Here is a 17,890-nt window from a genome sequence, read left to right as displayed (position 1 = left end):
CCTTGTGAAAAATACACTTATACCAAGGACAAGTCAAGTTATAAAATTCAATTTTATTGTCAGAACTCAACACACACAAAAAATATTGGTTAATAGATAACAGTAGTTCTCATATAACTGTAGATTCAAACCACATCAAAGAGCAAACTTTAAAAGGAATGTTTCCTCAAAATAGAAGATACAAGTGGACGGTTATTTTACTGAGGACCAAAGGAATATGTCTCATTGCCATTTCAGTGCTGAATCACATCTTTTCTGTGATGAAAAAAGAGAAAGAACCTCAGACTGAAATAGTGTAAAGTCCTTCCTTTCATTGCACATCTAACTTTGCTGTTAGCTGTTTTGGAGATGGGACTCAAAGAGGCCTTTAAAGATGCTAAGCTGGCTTGGGTGACTAGGTACGATATGACATGATTTTTATTTAGTGATTTGAAGGGAGAAAAAAAAGTGATCTCATACACTCAGATTTTCCATCAAAGACAATCAAGACTCTGTTAACTGTTTGCTTATCCATTTAGGAAATAAATGTAGAAGGAGCGAAATCCTGGTCTTCCTGACATCCTCCTCTACATAAAGCTCATCTTTAACATCACTGGGTGGAAGTGGGAAGTTTTGTGTTCTTGATATTTTTGAAGTATTTAATGATAATGCGACAGGTCTGTGCTGATATGTTTTATATGAGTAGTGAGCCATGCACAGAAATGCAATCTCTTAGCAAGCACAGAGGTACAGAGGGAATGGAAATTTTAAATATGGAGGACTACATTTAAACAGAATATATAGATATTTATATATGTATATTCCCTCTTCGTTTATCCTTCTGTCCAATACATTTATTATTTATTCAAACATTTCAGATCTACCGGCTGTGTTGCCAAAATGGCAAAAAGCTGTGAATGATAGCTCAATAATTATTCCCCACATACACACCTACAGAAGAAAAAAATAATCACTCGCCCAAGTACACAAATATTTGGATTTTTAAGTCAAGAGAAAAGGTTCTCACTAGCTCCCCAACAAATCCCGCTTTTCTTTTCCAGAGGAGATGAAAATAGACTTTTACAGCTAAAAATAGATTTGTTTTTAACCGTACAGTAACATAACCCTCACCCTATGATTTATATGAAAATTTTCTATCTGATCTACAAAATATAGCAATGCCCTTTTTAAAAATAGTTTTACTATAACAGGACAGATTTTTTTTTCTTCTTTCATTGAGATACATTCAGGATATCAGGATATAGACAGAATAGTGCCTTTGAGAAGAGTTCACACTTGAAACAGTTTCGTCAGTATCAAACTTTGTCAGTCAAGTTGCAACTGTTGTCAGCTCAGTACCTGGTCTGGTACTCATGGTGCCATCTGTTGAAGTCGTTGTAGAAGAGCACGATACTTCCAGATGCCATGCCAGTTATGATGCACCTTAGAAGAGTTAGGAGGGAACATCATGAGATTTCGTTTGTCTACTATGTGTTTTTTGCTCTGAATTTGAAATTAAATTTGAGGCATCTCTAATGCTAAGTCTGAACCAGGTGAGCAAAATGTAGATGTGTTTGCATACACAGTTGTAGGAAGTGGTGGAAAGCAACTAAGTACATTTAGTTCAACTTTTTACTCCACTATATTTATCTATAGTTACTTTAAAGATTTAAGATTTTACCTACAAAACACATGATCAGCTCATAAAATGTAATTTAAAAAGGCACAGATGAAACTATGCAACAGTATAAAGTCATAATCTGCTTCACCTCGAACAGCTACAACATTAAAATGCTGTTTACATATTAATGCACTAGTAATGATAATAATCCCATAAAAACATATATAAATTACTGCAACTAACAAGTATTTCCATTATCCATTAATTGAATATTTTTATGTTTAATTGATTAATTGTTCAGTCTAAAAAATGTAGAAATTAGGGAAAACAATAACTTTACTGTAGCTCAACCGACAGTCAAAACCCAAAGCTATTAAATGTACAATGATATAAAACAGAAAAACAGCAAATCCTCACATTTTAAGAAACAAGATACAGCGGATATTAAGAAGTTGTTCCTTGACTTCCTAAACATTTTATCAATATTCTAAATTTTTGATTAATCTTCTGTTGATGGACTAATCAATTAATCGATGTCAGCCGATAAGTATTAAGAAATTGCAGTACAGGAATTCCAAAAAACAGAGTTTCATTAAATAGTTTGTCCACCACTGAGGACTGACAAATTTGTTTTTCAGTGGCAAAATGTCCCAATCTGTGCAGGTTGCAGTCACAATTCTTAAAAAAAATAATTTAAGGGATCCTTATCAAAATGTTATGTGTTTATGTAAAAACAAAGAACATCAGCTTTTAAATTACTATCAGATTTTTTACACTCTCAAATATTGATATCGTTTCAGCCTAAAAAAATCCCCTGTTAGTCGGGCTATACTATTTATGTGTGTATGTGTTTGTTACCTTTGGTCATGCGACATGGCCATAGAGCGGATTCCTGCGTCACAGCCTGGGTAGGTGAACAGCTGTTTGAGGTTATGGACCTGCCAGACAGATACTACACCTCCATCACCACCTGTCAGCAGATACTGGCCGTCACGACTGAGAAGCATGGCCTGGCAAAGAGGAGAAAAAAACAAGTTCATTACTAACTTTTTAATGAGCAGGAGAATCGCCTGTTCACTCGTTGCTTTTAAGATGTTCCAATCACTACAGCTTTCACAGTAATAAATCAGATTTGGGATAGTTTCCAATGGTAAAGCATACTGTACAATATAAGATGAGTCAGTGACTTCATTGCCTGACTTGTTTAATCATCTGTTACCTTTCCTTCAATGTTAAAAAAAAAAAAAAAGCTATTCAACCTGGAACCACGTGCATAAATAGTCTCCGAATAGGACTGGTGATCTGGGACCAGTTTATCTCTTATGTCAAAGTAAAGCTCATACTGCGAGGCCATGTGATCCGACAAAAGATCCGGGGTCAGTGCCGCCATCCCTAGGGGCTTTCTGTACACAGACCCTGACTTGCTACAAAGATGGCTCCCCACAGTGAGGCTCGGAGATTTACTCGTCTCATCTGCTTTTCCTGCAAACTGTAACAGCTGAATGGGTCCCCCGGGAATCAGACGTACACAAATCAGGTCGTGTGTTGGAGTCCATTATAGGCACAGTGCATAGTGGAAGCTGAAACTGAAACAGTCAGGAGCATCAATCAACAAGTAACCGTAGCTGCTGAAATGACGAGGCAGAATGTGAATTCTAAAAGCAGCAAATGACACTAATTTAGAGCTTTTCTCGTTTGTGGTTTTATGACACCGAAGCCGGCCGTCTTTCAGCTGCAGCCGCTTTGCAGTGATTCAGCAAGAGACACTTCAATCATCAGCAGCATGTGTGTTGAATCAGGCTCATATTAAATGGAAAAATGAAACTTCAGTTCTGAAGCTGGAACAAGTCATTTTCAGGAACTTGACTTGGTAAGGAAAACATAAATAACCTTTCAAGAGCAGTACACAGTGGATGGACGTAGAAAGAGTGCAGCCTAAATTAAGCTGTTTTGTATAAAAAAATTTTTTTTTAAAAAAAACCTTCGTGGAATTTCCTACCACACAGAATTAAATGAGCTCTGTTTCTCATTCTCATGACTCACGCACTTGAGATAGGCACAAAACTTGCATTTGTAAGGCACTCACACAGACAGGCACATACAAAATGGACACACAATAATGCACTCGCATGCTGCACACTGGCGGGAGGCCTCGAGAATCAATCCAGCCTAATTGCCACGATAGATCATCATCCAAGATGGCTGGGAACGGAGCATGACTGAGTGCAGCACTGGTCTGTTTTGTGTATACAGTAATTGTCTTGTGTATCAACATTCAGAGTTAATCTGACAACAACGATAAAGATAATGTTCAATTCAGCCAATCATGATCAATGCATTAAACTGAAGTACAGTGCAAATCAGTACATGGGAAAAAAATTGGGATTCATTGTACCTGCTCAAAAAAATGGCTCAATCTTTTATTGAAAAACTGTTCATTTAAAGCAGCATTCATTGGATTTTTGGCCACTTGGGGGCAGCAAGAAGAAGCCAAAAACACAACACTGACATTTTGTTATGGTGACATAACATTAGCATTCATTTTTAGTTGTATTCGTGTCCACCAGATGAATATAAGTCCAATATTCACTCTCCTTTTAGCTCTGCTTTGCTCTAGACCAACTCCTGGGGGAAATATCTGACTCTTTAGCTGCTTAATGTTTCACTGTGTTAGCTAGTTGCTAACGTTATCTGTCTGCTGTTTGAAGCTGAGCATGTAGCGTGCACAGACATTCAGTCATTTATTCCACTGTAATATATATATATTGACTAGTGCAGCTTTAAATTTGATAAGTTGATTTAATAAGCAGTCAAAGCTAGTTGTTTCTTAGCAATATTCTGCATGAACAGATAGCATTATACATAATAATAGTAAGGTACAATAATAGTACCTGTGTATCTACTAATGGAGTCCATGACCTTACTGAAGCCCAGCAGGAGGCAGGAGAGCTGGCAGACATGTCAGCCAGGCCAGGTAGGAGGCTGCAGACAGACATTATAAATCAGTCCTTTTGCCACTGGGCGGTCAAACAAGATGGCCGATGGCTCTGTGGGAGCTAAGATGGCTACCCAGGCTCAGATGACTAAAAAATGACTCCAGCAGAAACACATGCACTTTTAATGCCCATATTTCCTACTTCTTTCGGGGAATGGTGGGTGGATTTTGAGGCTGGGGAAGGTAAAAAGTTTAATTTATGGTGCTGTTAATCCCCCTGTTACACGGACGAAAGCAGTGAAACAACTGCTGGAATGGTTACACTGCCTGAGTTATACTAGTACTTAAAAGACTGTAATCCATTCAGTATGGCTTCTGTCACTCGATTCTTCTATTAGACTAGGATACCGACTGTTAGCCCGTCATCTAACCTCTGACTCCAGACCCTTATAAATTCACAGTGCAAACATTCTCTCTCTTTCTCAGTCATACTCTCTCTCTCTCTCTAAGTGGATACTGCAGGCCAGGACAAACACTTATTTATCCTGGAGTCATACCGTGCTGAGGCTCTGAGGGCTGAGAAGATTGATTCTGGTATGTACATGAGTGCACTAAATACTGTTGGAGTCTCAGACCAGAGGGGTGGAGCGAGCTAAGGGGGGTGAGGTGGGAGGGGGTTGAGACTCTCGCAGCCTCACTCCAAGATGTTAGGAGTTTCTTAATGCCATCTGACATGGCTGGAATTTACAACAGCAGAGGAGAGCTGACAAGGCCGGCAGTGGCCCACACTGTTCCCAAGTCACAGCTTCACTGCTTTAGAAGGAACTCTGGGAAAAGTACAAAACTCTCCAAGCATCTAAGAACATCATTAGTTTCTTTTAAACACACAATAAAGTATTCTTCAACCTACAAACTGAACATTTTCCCAGTGATGTTAATACAATCAATCAGCATTTGTCTGTGTGTGCCTATAATCACGTCTCTTGGCTCTGTGTAGGAGCGGGCTGGTTGGCAGGTTAGGAGCCTGGGCAAGAGAGGTTTCTTAATAGGAAACAGGCGTGTGGCTGTCTGTCAGAGCTAGCTTACATTTCCCAGGCCAAACCGGAAACAAAGGGTCGGGAAACCAAAGGCAGTAGCCGCTATCTTGTGTCACTCTAACCACGAGGGAGGAAATGTGGGAAATGGGGAATGTGTCGTCCTGCGCTGGAGGGTAGTTAATGGTGTTGGTGTCCAGAGCTGACCGCTCCTCGGGAATGTTCTCTACCATTGCCGCCAACGCAATTTGACCTGACAACAGAGCTGTGGATCAAAAGGACCATTTCCTCTTGTGTATGCGTGTGAAAGGGAATAAAAGAGATGCCCCGAGGCATGCCGACCCCTTACCTTTCTCAAATCTCAAACCATAAGAAAGCCTTTAATCAGTAAGAGGTCTTTCGACACTGATGTGGTGCAGACATACATGTGCAAGCAAGTGCACTTTCACATGCATGCTCACGCAGATATGTACGTTTCCTTACCTTGATGCTGTCTTCCACCTCCATGTGTCCTAGCAGTTTGCCGTTGACACTGAAGAGACAAAACTGTCCCTTGTCGTAGTAGATCATGCAGTTTCCCTCAGTGGAGGATTGGATAAGACGAGGCCGCAGGCACCGCTCTGGGCCCTCCAGGGTCCGCAGCAGGTCCCCATTCATGGAATGGATCAGACAAGGACCCTCTGAACAAACATAAGACAACATGATAAGTGGATTTAGAAAAGCTGAACTCTTTCACTTTGGTCAGTGTGTTTTTGCTGTCAAGTATACATGTATATTTTGGACATATTAATAAAGACAGACAGACAATCTCACCTTTGCAGCCACTGACGACGAGACCCAACTCGGCACACACACTTGCACACGTCACTTCACAGTCATGGCCTGTTAAAATGGCCCGCGGTGTGGTAAACTCTGCTAGGATAACACAAACAAAATAGTTTTGTATATTCAACAGACCAGCTTCACGAAAAATATATTACCACTTTTGGTCACTAGAGGGAGCAAAATGCACAAAATTCAAATAGACTCATTCTCATAAAAAGATGAAAGCAATTCAATCCAGTAAAAAAGCATTATGAACAACCACACAAAAAACAGACAAACAATAATGTATGAAATTTAAAAACAAAAAATGTCAGTGTTTCAGCTCAAAGGAAATGTGTTTATGTGGATGCATATGTACTAGTGCCTGTTGCACAGGATTTGAGACCCTCATTCACGCTCCTTTTCTAGCACTTGTCACCCTCCGCCTCTCCCAATCTTTAAAACCTTCTCCCCTGACTGCCTTCACTGGATCCAGATGTTTCTGCACTACAGAGAGACAGAAAGCCAGAGGGAGCGTTATGGTCCAACTCATGAAGTTTGTGTGATTTTGTTTTGGTTTGAGCTGTCAGGGCGAGCGACAAAACAAAATCGCCTTTTCCTTCTCCGTCTGTCTTTTCTGTCTGCAAGCACATGCACACTTGCATGGAGTTTGGACGCTGTATCCAAACATTTGGTCATTGTGTCAAAGTGTTGAGCTGGATAACGGCATGTAAATAAATGTAGCTGTGGTATAAAACAAGGATTATGCAGAGCTACATGTGTATATGTACATATAGTGATCAGCAGTGGGACAGAATCCCTGAACTGGAGTGTGGACTTCATTAGGGTTTAATGTCTCAGGGAGGGGGTCTTGACTTTAATGACCCCATCTTCTTTGCTTTCACAGGTCAAGTTCAGTCCAAAAAGAGGAACACAGGGCAATGGCATGATTAAATACTTTTTATACACCTTTTCCCCCAAAATATATTTATTTATCAACCCCAAACGGCTCCAGGGCTATGTAATTTAAGTAAAATAGTTTCCAATATAACTAATTTCTTACAGTAAATGCCAGTGACATACAATACTTTTTGTTAAATATTGTAGTTTTAAGTATTTTGGAAAAAGAAGTGTAGTTTCTTGCTGACTTGGGCAAACTATTCAGAGTCTGTTAATGCAGTTTCTCTCTTTATTTCAATTATATGACATAAAACTCAACACAGGTTCACTAATAGGACAGATACTTTCCCCCCAAAAGCCACAGCTACTGTTCAACCTTAATTAGATTTAGCAGAAAGACTCTATACAGGCCATACCGCTCACTGAACCCTCTCGTACAAAAGTAAACTAGAGGACAAGCTAAACTCTAGTTAAACTCTAGTCATGTATAAAGATGTCAGCAGTGTTTCAAATCAATAAAACAATCTAAACCATACATACAGCAATTCGATTACTACAGATAACAAGGGGATAATGAAATCAATAAATGGATTCTGATTGGATTCTGTATGTACTGTAATTAAAATGTTGAAAAAACAAATTACTAAAAACAATTACAGAAAATGTAGAATTTAAAATAAATACAAAACAAAAACAACAAAACCAAAAAAAACGTTCTAATAACTGACCTCACTTTTTTTTTAATGCCATCCCTACTTCCGGCTTTGCTGTCCACTTTGCAAATACGTACCAGCCGCCTAAACCCTGGTCACACCATGTCGGCAGCCTAAACATCTACATTTCATTTAGTTAACTGGCTAACATCCTCAACGTCCCTAAAAGCAAACTTATGACCTACAAGCCTGTGGATTAAAGCATGATGTTGGATTTTGCTCAGAGAAGATCAATAAAGCTGATATATTGGTGTATCAGTTAACCTTATGAGCCTCTACCTGTCATTTGGTTTGAATTAGCGCCACATCTGATTACAATCTTATACCTGTATATTACTAAAGCTGAGACACTGAGGAGGGTATCAACTATCTAGACAAGTGTGGACAAGTTGTGTGTGTGCGCGTGTGTGTGTGTGTATAGAGACTTGATCAAAAAGCCAGCTCCATTTGGGACCCTGTTCAAAGTTAGTAAGATAGCCAGATTTCTTTTCCACCTTCCTTTTTTCCCCCATTGGCAAAGAGTAACGTACAAAGCATTCAAGTATCCATTTAGCTAAATAGCAAATGATTATTACAACATATTAAGTATTTAAATGTCAATATTGGAGTTTTAGTCATTAAATGTTCACTGATTTATGACCTTTGTTGCTCAAAAGTTGTTGCAAGCTAAACCTCAATAAATTTTATAAGGGAATAATCAGGATTTTGAATTTGATACTGCAGATTTGATACTTGATCCAGATTCAATAAAATGTTATTGAACCACAAACCTATATGTGTGCGTGTGTATGTCTATGATATATATAAATAAAGATTAATGTATACATGTTAGTGAATATTAAACTTTTGTGCACCTGAGAACTATTTACACCAATCACAAGATCATTTATTCTCAAACATCTGGGCTGATTGTACAGCTAAAGAATATTTTAATCTTCAGAGTGTTAACTTAATTTAAAACAACAGAAATACAGTAGAATTTATGTTAATAAATAGGCATCTCTTTGAACTGATTTCCCTTCTCTGAACAGCAGATGGCAGCGGGGTCTGTGGAATCTCTCTGCTGCCGTGCACGACAACATGTGCCTGCAGCAGGAACCAAGTGTGCATAGGTCAGTGTGTACATGTGCATATCAGCCATTCAGAGGCATTTGTGTCAAGCTTATGAAGTGCTGGGGATGTTCACAGGGCATTATGCATGAAAAGGAATGTGTGTGTGTGTTTGTGTGTATGCATGTGCTCTCATTCGAGTGTATGTGGAGACTTTAGCTTGAAAGTGTTTTGTTTTTGGAAGAGGAATAAAGAAAAGTCTGCTGTCTGTATGTATTTTGTGAGTATGTGTGTGTGTGTGTGTGTGTGTGTGTGTGTGTGCGGAGCAGAGCTTCATGTCTGGGAGAGCCTCCTGCGGTTTGGGGCAATGGAGCATCACATTGTGGTGGTGAGGGGTTGGGATGACGACTGCTTTGTCTGCTCCTCTAGCTACAGTGTGGTAACTGCACTGGGGCGACTGAGGTTAGATTGACACACACACATGCTTACAAGAACATGTACAGCACATGCATTAGTATGTACACACAGAACCCCCTTAGGCATATAATAATTCTATAAATCAATCAAAATACAGGCTATTTTTCTAAGAAAATATGCAGTTAAATTGTTATACTTAAGACATGAAATAAACTACAGATGTCAGTATTTGTGTCAGTTAATCTAAACCCTTATGTAACCTTGCAACATGCATTGTTATCCCATAAGGAAATGCAAATTCAGTAACAAACAACTTCTAGGTTTTGAGGATGATTATATTAAGGTTCTAAGGTCACAGTGCTGAAACATCAGATAATAGAAAAAAATCTCTGTGGCATATCCATCACTGCAAAGTGCTCCTACTTTTTGACACGTCGTTATACTTTTGTTCTCTGTTGAGTAAAATAAAGCGATCAAAAAGAGAAAATCATGATATAAAATGAGAACAGAAACTGAAAACTCACAAAAGTATTTATCCTCTCTTTATAAATTGTTTGAAAATCCCTGTGTATTAACATCCCACATCAGTGTATATGAGGTAAGTGACAAACAATCATCTATGCTCTGTCCCCCAAAATCAAAACCCAATGTAGCTTATTAACCAAATCACAATTTGTCATAAATTTCAGCCCATTTGTAATGGATCACTTAACAACATGTACGCCAATCTAAGCTGACCGAATTAGCACCGAGCAGGCTAAGGGCTGAGCAATGTGTGTGCGATGCTTTGATCATGGCTAATGCCATATGTTATGGTAACGTAAGGGAGGCCCATGACATTTTTCACTTTTATCGACTAGCGTGACCTTGTGGCCCTTGGATGGTGGTGAACTTTCATGTGCTGGCCGACGACCCCCAACATCACATTTAACGTCTCTAAGTGGCCCTCACTTTCACTCGCATTAAAGACAGATTCTCTCTCTCACACACACACACACACACACACATCTGGTCTCACAGAAACTCACATACAATCTCAAACACATTACTGAAAGCTGTTCTTGGTGCAACGAAATCCAATCTGTATGCAGGAGGCCTGGCCTGGTCAGACGAAACTAGTTGTTACTTTACAGAGCGAGGCCGTAAATCACATGGTCACAACTGTCTGGGAGAGTGAGCACTCAGAGAATACCCGTTTGTGTGTGTGGCTTCACATATCGGCTGGTTTGCCTGTGTACTTACTGCCTGGGTTCTCTCCAATGCTGTTGTACTTTCCGTTCCAGTACCACAGCAGCAGGGTGGCATCTCTGGAGCCTGACAGGACGTAGCAGTCTCCTCCAATGTAAGACTCAGAGCGAGCCAGACACGTCACCACGTCACGGTGCCCAAAGACTATCTGAGTCAGTTTGCCTGCAAAAGCACACAAATATACACACATGTTCTTAAGAATTAGTATTCATTGATCAGTAACATTTCAAAAATGTAAGATATGGTTGTAATACAATATTTCATATTGCACTTTAATAACAAAAACTGAGTATAAATTCATTGCTAAATGTAGTTCTTTGGAACTGTGTTTGTTGATCATCTGTCTGCTTGGCTAGTAATGCTACAGGATCCACACAAGATCAGACGTCTACTAATTCCCAGACAAGAATAAATATTTGTTCCAACTCTGTGTGTATGAGTGTGTGTGTGCGTGCCCATGCACACGCAGTGCGCTCCATGTGTATATATAAAGAGGCTAACTGCTGTCAGATTTCCAGACCACAGCTCCAGTGTCTAGTTGTCTAATACTCATTACACTCCTTATAGTGTGACCTCTGCAGTCAAACAGTGGATAGTTTGCAACACATGACATTTCTGTCTGGGTGTTAAAATCACTGTCCATCGGGTAATTAAGCTGTATCTCACTGAAAAGATGAGGGTTGTTATGAAACTGGGCAGGTCACTGACTAAACTTCCAAAGAAGAACAGAGACATCAAAGATATAAAATGTTTGACATCTTTATAAACACTGAAAATAAGTAATGAAGGCTGCAGCAATAATGGCTACCATGCAACTCATATTGAACACACACTCATCTGCTCACAGACACACACTTGCATGTGCGTGGACAGTTTAAATTGGATGTGTGTGCACGCAGCCGTATGAGGCTATGTGTTTTGTGCACATGTACCAATCAAGTCTTGTAATTGATAAAATCCCTCAGTTCTTTAACCTGAGGGCTTTAGGGACCTCAGTGGCAGCTGTTGAGCGTGTGCGATTAAACCGTGTTCACGTTCCAGTCGCACACCCCGGTGGCAGTCACACAATAGAGCTATCTCTGTGCTCCCATCCCTCCTTCCCTCCCTCCTGTATTAAAGACAGGGAGGCCCTGGCCTACAGAAATTGAATCGGAGTCTGGTGTATAGATGTGTGCAGGATTCTGAATGAGGCTGGGGAGAAGAGTTGAGGAGTGGGGTACAGAGATGAAGCTTGAGACAGTTTCATTTAGGACCCTTGACCTGTCTGTGTGTGTCTGTGTGTAAAAATATCTGCATTGCATGTGTGTATGCAAGTATAAGTAGCAAGTCAGTGGTATTCAGGCATATACAATGCCACTGTGAAAGACTGTACAGTATATTCAACGTAGGTGAATATTAAGATAAACAATATTTCAAGATATATAGGGTATACTGAGGTAAACATTTATGCAATAGCTTCTTCCCATCATTTACAATTACTGTACTTAGAAGAAATCACACTGAACTCTACAAAATCAACAATACCTCCACACAATGGCTTAAAACCTGAAAACAGAGTTTTGTGCTACAATTGAAAGTATCTTAAAGAAATGATACAATTCAACTGTTTCAACTGACTTTAGGGATATTAGGCCACATGTGTGCTGTTGACAGCACACATGTGGCCTGGCAAAAAAGAAGAGAAAATAAAGACAGCACTACTGTAGCAAGTAATTGTGTAAATTTATAACAATTCCACTGGTGCAGCTACAATATTGTATTGTTCATAGAATTGAAAATCTAGTATTGAGAAAGTCTAAAGGCTGCAATGTTCATTGCACTCAACTATACAAGAGTGTTAACAAAAATATAAAAAAAACATACTGATGATTTTTTTCTTAGAGCCTAACTGGTAGTGGGGCTAAAAATGAAGAGTTTGTCCTGAGGATGGTGCTAGAGGAAAGGCCATGGGGTTCATTAACATTAAGAGGTTTAACCCTTTAATAGCATGAATGTGTTCATTAAATTTCATGGCAATTAGCATATTTGCTTATGAGACATCTTATGTGTAGAGTTGACATTTTGGCTTGAGGGTAAAAAGAGGAAAGCTCATGGAGTAAATGGTCTGTACTTATATAGTGCCTTTGTAGTCTTTTCCGACTACTCAAAGCGCTTCAACTACATATTATATTCACCCCATTCACACACATTCATACAATGATGGCAGGTTCTTTCTTTCACCAGTTGAAAGAAAGTAACGCATTCACACACTCACACACCCAAGGCACAGCCCTCGGGAGAAATTTGGGGTTCAGTGTCTTGCCCAAGGACACTTCAACAAGTGTCGGAAGCCGGGATCGAACCCCCAACTACTCGCTCTACCACTAAGCCACAGTCGCCCCGCACAGTGTTTAATGAGAAAGAGTTCATCCTATGGGTAGTATCAGTGTGCTCAGTAAATTTCATGGCAATGTGCCAATTAGATTTTGATGTTAGTGCAAGAATAAAATTTTACAAAAGCACATCCTGATGTGGCTCATGGGGTTCAGAGATTTCAGGGTACATTTATTCTGTTCCAACCAAAAAGTGTAGTGGGTTTGCACAAGGTGACCATATGTGCTAAAGTAAAGGCTGTATTTAAGTGTTCAACAATTGCTTTTAGGTTTCTGTCTGTTGAGAGTGAGACATAAAAACATCAAAGTGAAGCTCTGATGCCAAGAGCTTAGTGGCAGAGAAAATGTGCATGTTAAGACTCCAAATATGGTTTACCCAAATTATATAGTGATATATGGTTAACAAAAAGTTAAATATGAAGTAATAAATTTACAGCATGTAAATCTAGGACTATGCTAATGCATGTATGGGACAAAATTGTGAGGATATGATGTTGCATATTTTAAATACTGTGTTCCCGCAGTTAAAACAGAACAGCTTTTTGTGATCCTGATCATATGAGGGCTAAGGGGGGGAGAAGTGTACCTGAGTCAGTGGAGTAAACCCGGAAGCTCTTGTCCCAAAAGCCGCACAGAAGGATGAAGCGGTTGTCGGCAGTGATGACGAAACACTGCAAGCTGATCTGAATGCTTTGATCCAGCAGGTCTGAGATCTGACGACGATGACTGCCAACGTTACTGGCTGGAGAGGAGAGGAATAAAAATAAAATGAGCACATAAAAAAATTACAGGTTGGAAATGTACAGATGTACACAGAAATATTAAATCGATGATCCAACACACAGTTTACTGTTTACATATATCAGTTAAGAGTTCACACTCCGTTGCACCTCCATTTAAGTTTCAGCTCACAGTGCAAAGAAGATTTGTGAGAGAATACATAAAACATCCTGGAGGTTAAGTTTACAGGACTTCACATTTTCCGTGAGAGTCTAAGAGTCTAGTCTGAGTAATGATAGAGGGTGCATAGTCTTCACAAAATATGCACACCACTCAAGTCAGAACACACACTGCAAATTAATCTTGGTTGTGTAATTTAGCCAATGGTTGGTTAGAAAGCAAATTTATTGACATTCTCTCTTCTGTAAGTGGTATCTTTTTTCTTTTCTAGAGAGATATGTCCATTGTGAAGTATTTCTTATTTGGTGGGGTCACAAGCACTGGAGAACAGGTGTCGAAGAAAAATGTGGAGCATGGAAACTGAGAAAGCCCAGTATACCTGCTACAACTAATATTTCAACGCATTTTTAACATTTCCCAAAGCCACAGTTGGCTCAACACTCATCCTCAATTTATTGTGTTTAGCTCAGACTCCTCCTGGAATGCAAACAGCGTAAATATATTACTGACAAGCACAAAAATCCCCTCTTCCTCCCCCAAACACACACACACACACACACACACACACACACACACACACACCCCCCCCCACCCACAAACACAAAAAAATATATTATTTAGTACATTATTAATGCTTTAGTGTTAGAAATGACGACAAAAAGTGAGATGGGAGAAAACAACAAAGTGAAGTGATAAAATAAAACAAAAATACGAAAGATTTAAAGAATAAATTTAGCCTGAAAAGTGTTCTTTCGGTGACAAATGACACACACCCAATATAAAGCTCTCATAAAAACATGCAGTGAATGTATAAATACTGATGCACAGACAAAGATTTATTTTATTCTGCCTGTACAGAGGGGCAGTGAAGGAGATAAATAGTGTACATGCAGATAAAGATGAATATGTGAGACTAAACCCTGGTTATTTTCAGTAGTCAAGTGAAAAGAAAACAACAAAAAAAAAAACACGTGTGGAAATCGTCTGGTGAGAGTGACCACAGCATTCACAGAGAAAGAACAGCCCCGCTTGCAGATGTGCGTGAGATTGTGAGAGGCTGCAGGAAAGCAATGGAGGCGAAGGCGGGAGCAGATAGAAGTGACTCTTCTCTCCCTGCTCCACCAGTGCATCTCATACATCACTGCAGCTCGGCACTCTTCTCCTGCTCATCAACAAGTCGTGAAGGATGAGAGGCGCCCATATTGTCCTGACAGCCGTCCGCGGTGCATTCTCAATCACACATTATTACCACATTCATATTCATTTCCATTGACACGCGTCCTTTCCCTCTGCTCAAATTAAACCAAAGAGGATGCAGAAAGGGAGGGAGGGAAGGGACGATGGAGAGGGAGAAAGAGGGGGAGTTGATGATGAAATGCCGGCCTAGGCCACAGCTCATTGCATTCCAATTTGCATGCAAATGGTTTAGTGTAAGAGCAGGGCCTATATCATGAGGAGTGAACTGGGGCAGAGGCAGAGAAACAACTCTAATCTACTGTCCAGGGACACAGCACTGTCGACTGCCATGAGTCACCAAGATGCCAGCAAGATTCACGCACAAATCCACAAAAAAAAAAAAAATAATAATAATTTCATGCATATATAAGCTCCCACTATGTAAAGAATACGCATGTGTGTGGATTCTTTTACAGTCATAAATGACAGCATACCTATCAGAGGGTCAATTTCCACAGGAAGTTGGTACTGCTGGTCCTGCACCGTTGAGCTCTGATGACCTGACAGAAAAGAAGATAGATTGGATTAATATTGTAATCATGTGGCCTTGTGAAGTAGATGCTGGCTTTCAGTTCATTATAACACATTGAAAATTATAACCATAAAGTCACAGTGTCACCTGCTGGCCCAAGAGTTGTCCCGCAAATTACATCAATTATGTCAAAAAGCTACCAAGGCCATGGAGTATATGATTCTTTATGCTAACTATATGCCACAAAATGCTCAACCAAGTCACTTTAGCTATAAGCAGCTGTCATATTTTGATAAACTGATTCAAAACACGGTACTAACAGACTTCCCTGTATTGTAGCAGGACATAAAATAGCATTTCTTTCAGTGTTTTGGCAATGAATGCTGCTCACACAGTTTGATATAGGGCTGCAACTCCTGATTATTTTCATTATTGACCAATGGCTTGATTATTTTTTGATTAACAAATTGATTGTTCAGACTATAAAATGTGTGAAAATAGTAAAAAAATGCCACAATTACAATTTCTCAGATCCTAAGTTGACATCTTCAAATTGCTTGTTTCGTCTGACAAACAGTCCAAAGATATCGAGTTTACAATGAAATAACACAGAAAAGTAGCAAATCCTCACAGTAGCAAATATTTTGCATTCTCTTTAATCTATGTGACTCCTCTGAGTAGGACTATATTATTAACTGGTTAACTTTTTAGTCTATAAAATGTCAGAACATACTGAAAAACTGAGCTCAAGGTAGCTTCTTGCTCATTTTGTCAGATCAACAGTCTGACATGTCACTGCATCTACTCTAAAAGCAAAAAATAAAATGTAGATAAAGTCTGTAACACTGCGCTGCTTTCCAACATGCTTTTGGAAGTTTCAACCATTATTCATTTTTATTGTTGGCATACAATGTTGAAAAGAATTTTCAATGTGCCCATCTTTCCATTTTTATCTTTTATCATCTGCTACAACTACCACATAAAGACTCCAGTAAATCTGTGCAATTAATGAACTACTTCTGAACAGCACACATCTTGTTTATTATACCAGCTCACTAAACCAATTAGGTTAATCAGTCTGGTCTGTGGTGCGCATGGATGAGGTTGTATTCTACTGAAAACCGATCTGTCTTCATCCTCATAAATTCAGAGATATCAAATTTAATGTTTCTTCCAGGGGCAGGATGGATGTTGAGTAAATAAGGTCTTGTGAAGCGAGAGCCTGATGTATAAAGGTGGACGTGAGACCTAATGCTGGCTGCTGCATGTGTCACATTTGATACTGCTATTCAGTAGACACAGTCAACTGTCTCCCAAATCAACGTCCATCCTATTGAGACGAGACGGGTCAGTGCTTGACTCAGATAATTTAGACACTAAGTATGGAGGAGGGAGATGAACCGAGGAAATACGAAAATGATTCTGTGGTAGCAAAAGATTGTCTTTACCTGCCTACAATACCCTTGAGGTTAAATTTGATGCAGAATCACAGTGGCGTAAAATCACAGAACAAATTCTTTCAATTTAATGCACCATGTGAATTCACATAAATATATGAGTACATGGACACAAATCTCTCACCAGTCAGGCCGTGCCACTTGTTGACGGCAAAGAGGCGGTTGGCAGTGACAGTGATGATGGCAGGTGACGTTAAGCCTGGCTGGGTGTTGGCCGCTACGTGGGTCACAGGAGAGTTGGATGGGAACTTCAGAACCATGATAACATCCTGCTGCATCTGCTCCGTAAACATCAGCGGGGTCTGCAGGAGAAGATACTGTTCAGGTCCCCAGGACAGACAGCGCGATGTAGGGTAGAGAGGGAAAGGAGCCGAGATATGGAGCACCAGACGAAGAGCAACAACAAAAAAACAAAAAAAGATGAGTGAAGCAGCCGGTGTTAGCGAGGAAAAAACAGAGGGAGAGGGAGGAAAAAGAAGGACAGAAAAAGTTAGGAAGCTTGAGCAGGATAGCAGTAAGCAGCAATTAAGCAGTACAGGCAAGAAAAAGAGTTAGGTTTAAGTTTGTACGGAAAAGGCAAGAGATCCCTTTTGAAACAGTGATGTAGGAAAATTAGGAAAGAAAAGAATCTCAAAGGGGAAGAGCTTTATAAGGCAATCTGTGTAAGTCCCCTTTCACTAAAAATGTGTGTTCACTGTGCAGAATGATGTATGTGCAGAGTTTGACACTAGAAGCCTGTTTTCACATTAAGT

At 39.7% G+C, this 17,890-nt stretch overlaps 1 protein-coding gene across 11 annotated transcripts in view; it reads right to left on the bottom strand.

The window, feature by feature from the left end:
* Positions 1–33: 33 nt before the first annotated feature.
* The window catches only part of lrba (LPS responsive beige-like anchor protein), a 197,502-nt gene continuing 179,645 nt past the window's right edge, over positions 34–17,890 (bottom strand). For 5 of the 11 annotated variants that reach the window (XM_044190067.1, XM_044190069.1, XM_044190070.1 and 2 more), the window contains 8 exons: positions 17,263–17,455; positions 15,644–15,709; positions 13,660–13,815; positions 10,696–10,863; positions 6,383–6,484; positions 6,053–6,249; positions 2,459–2,610; positions 34–1,422 (listed from right to left, as the gene is read on the bottom strand). In XM_044190067.1, coding sequence (XP_044046002.1) covers positions 1,332–1,422; positions 2,459–2,610; positions 6,053–6,249; positions 6,383–6,484; positions 10,696–10,863; positions 13,660–13,815; positions 15,644–15,709; positions 17,263–17,455 — 1,125 coding nt within the window. In that variant the 3' untranslated portion in view covers positions 34–1,331. The remainder of the gene's footprint in view (positions 1,423–2,458; positions 2,611–6,052; positions 6,250–6,382; positions 6,485–10,695; positions 10,864–13,659; positions 13,816–15,643; positions 15,710–17,262; positions 17,456–17,890) is intronic. The other 6 variants (XM_044190068.1, XM_044190077.1, XM_044190072.1 and 3 more) reach the window with 3 other exon arrangements.

This window comes from Siniperca chuatsi, linkage group LG3 (genome assembly GCF_020085105.1).
Source record: "Siniperca chuatsi isolate FFG_IHB_CAS linkage group LG3, ASM2008510v1, whole genome shotgun sequence".
In the NCBI taxonomy this organism is placed as follows: domain Eukaryota; kingdom Metazoa; phylum Chordata; class Actinopteri; order Centrarchiformes; family Sinipercidae; genus Siniperca; species Siniperca chuatsi.
The sequence above is the reverse complement of the archived record's forward strand: the minus strand, read 5'-3'. Positions and strand labels throughout refer to the sequence as shown.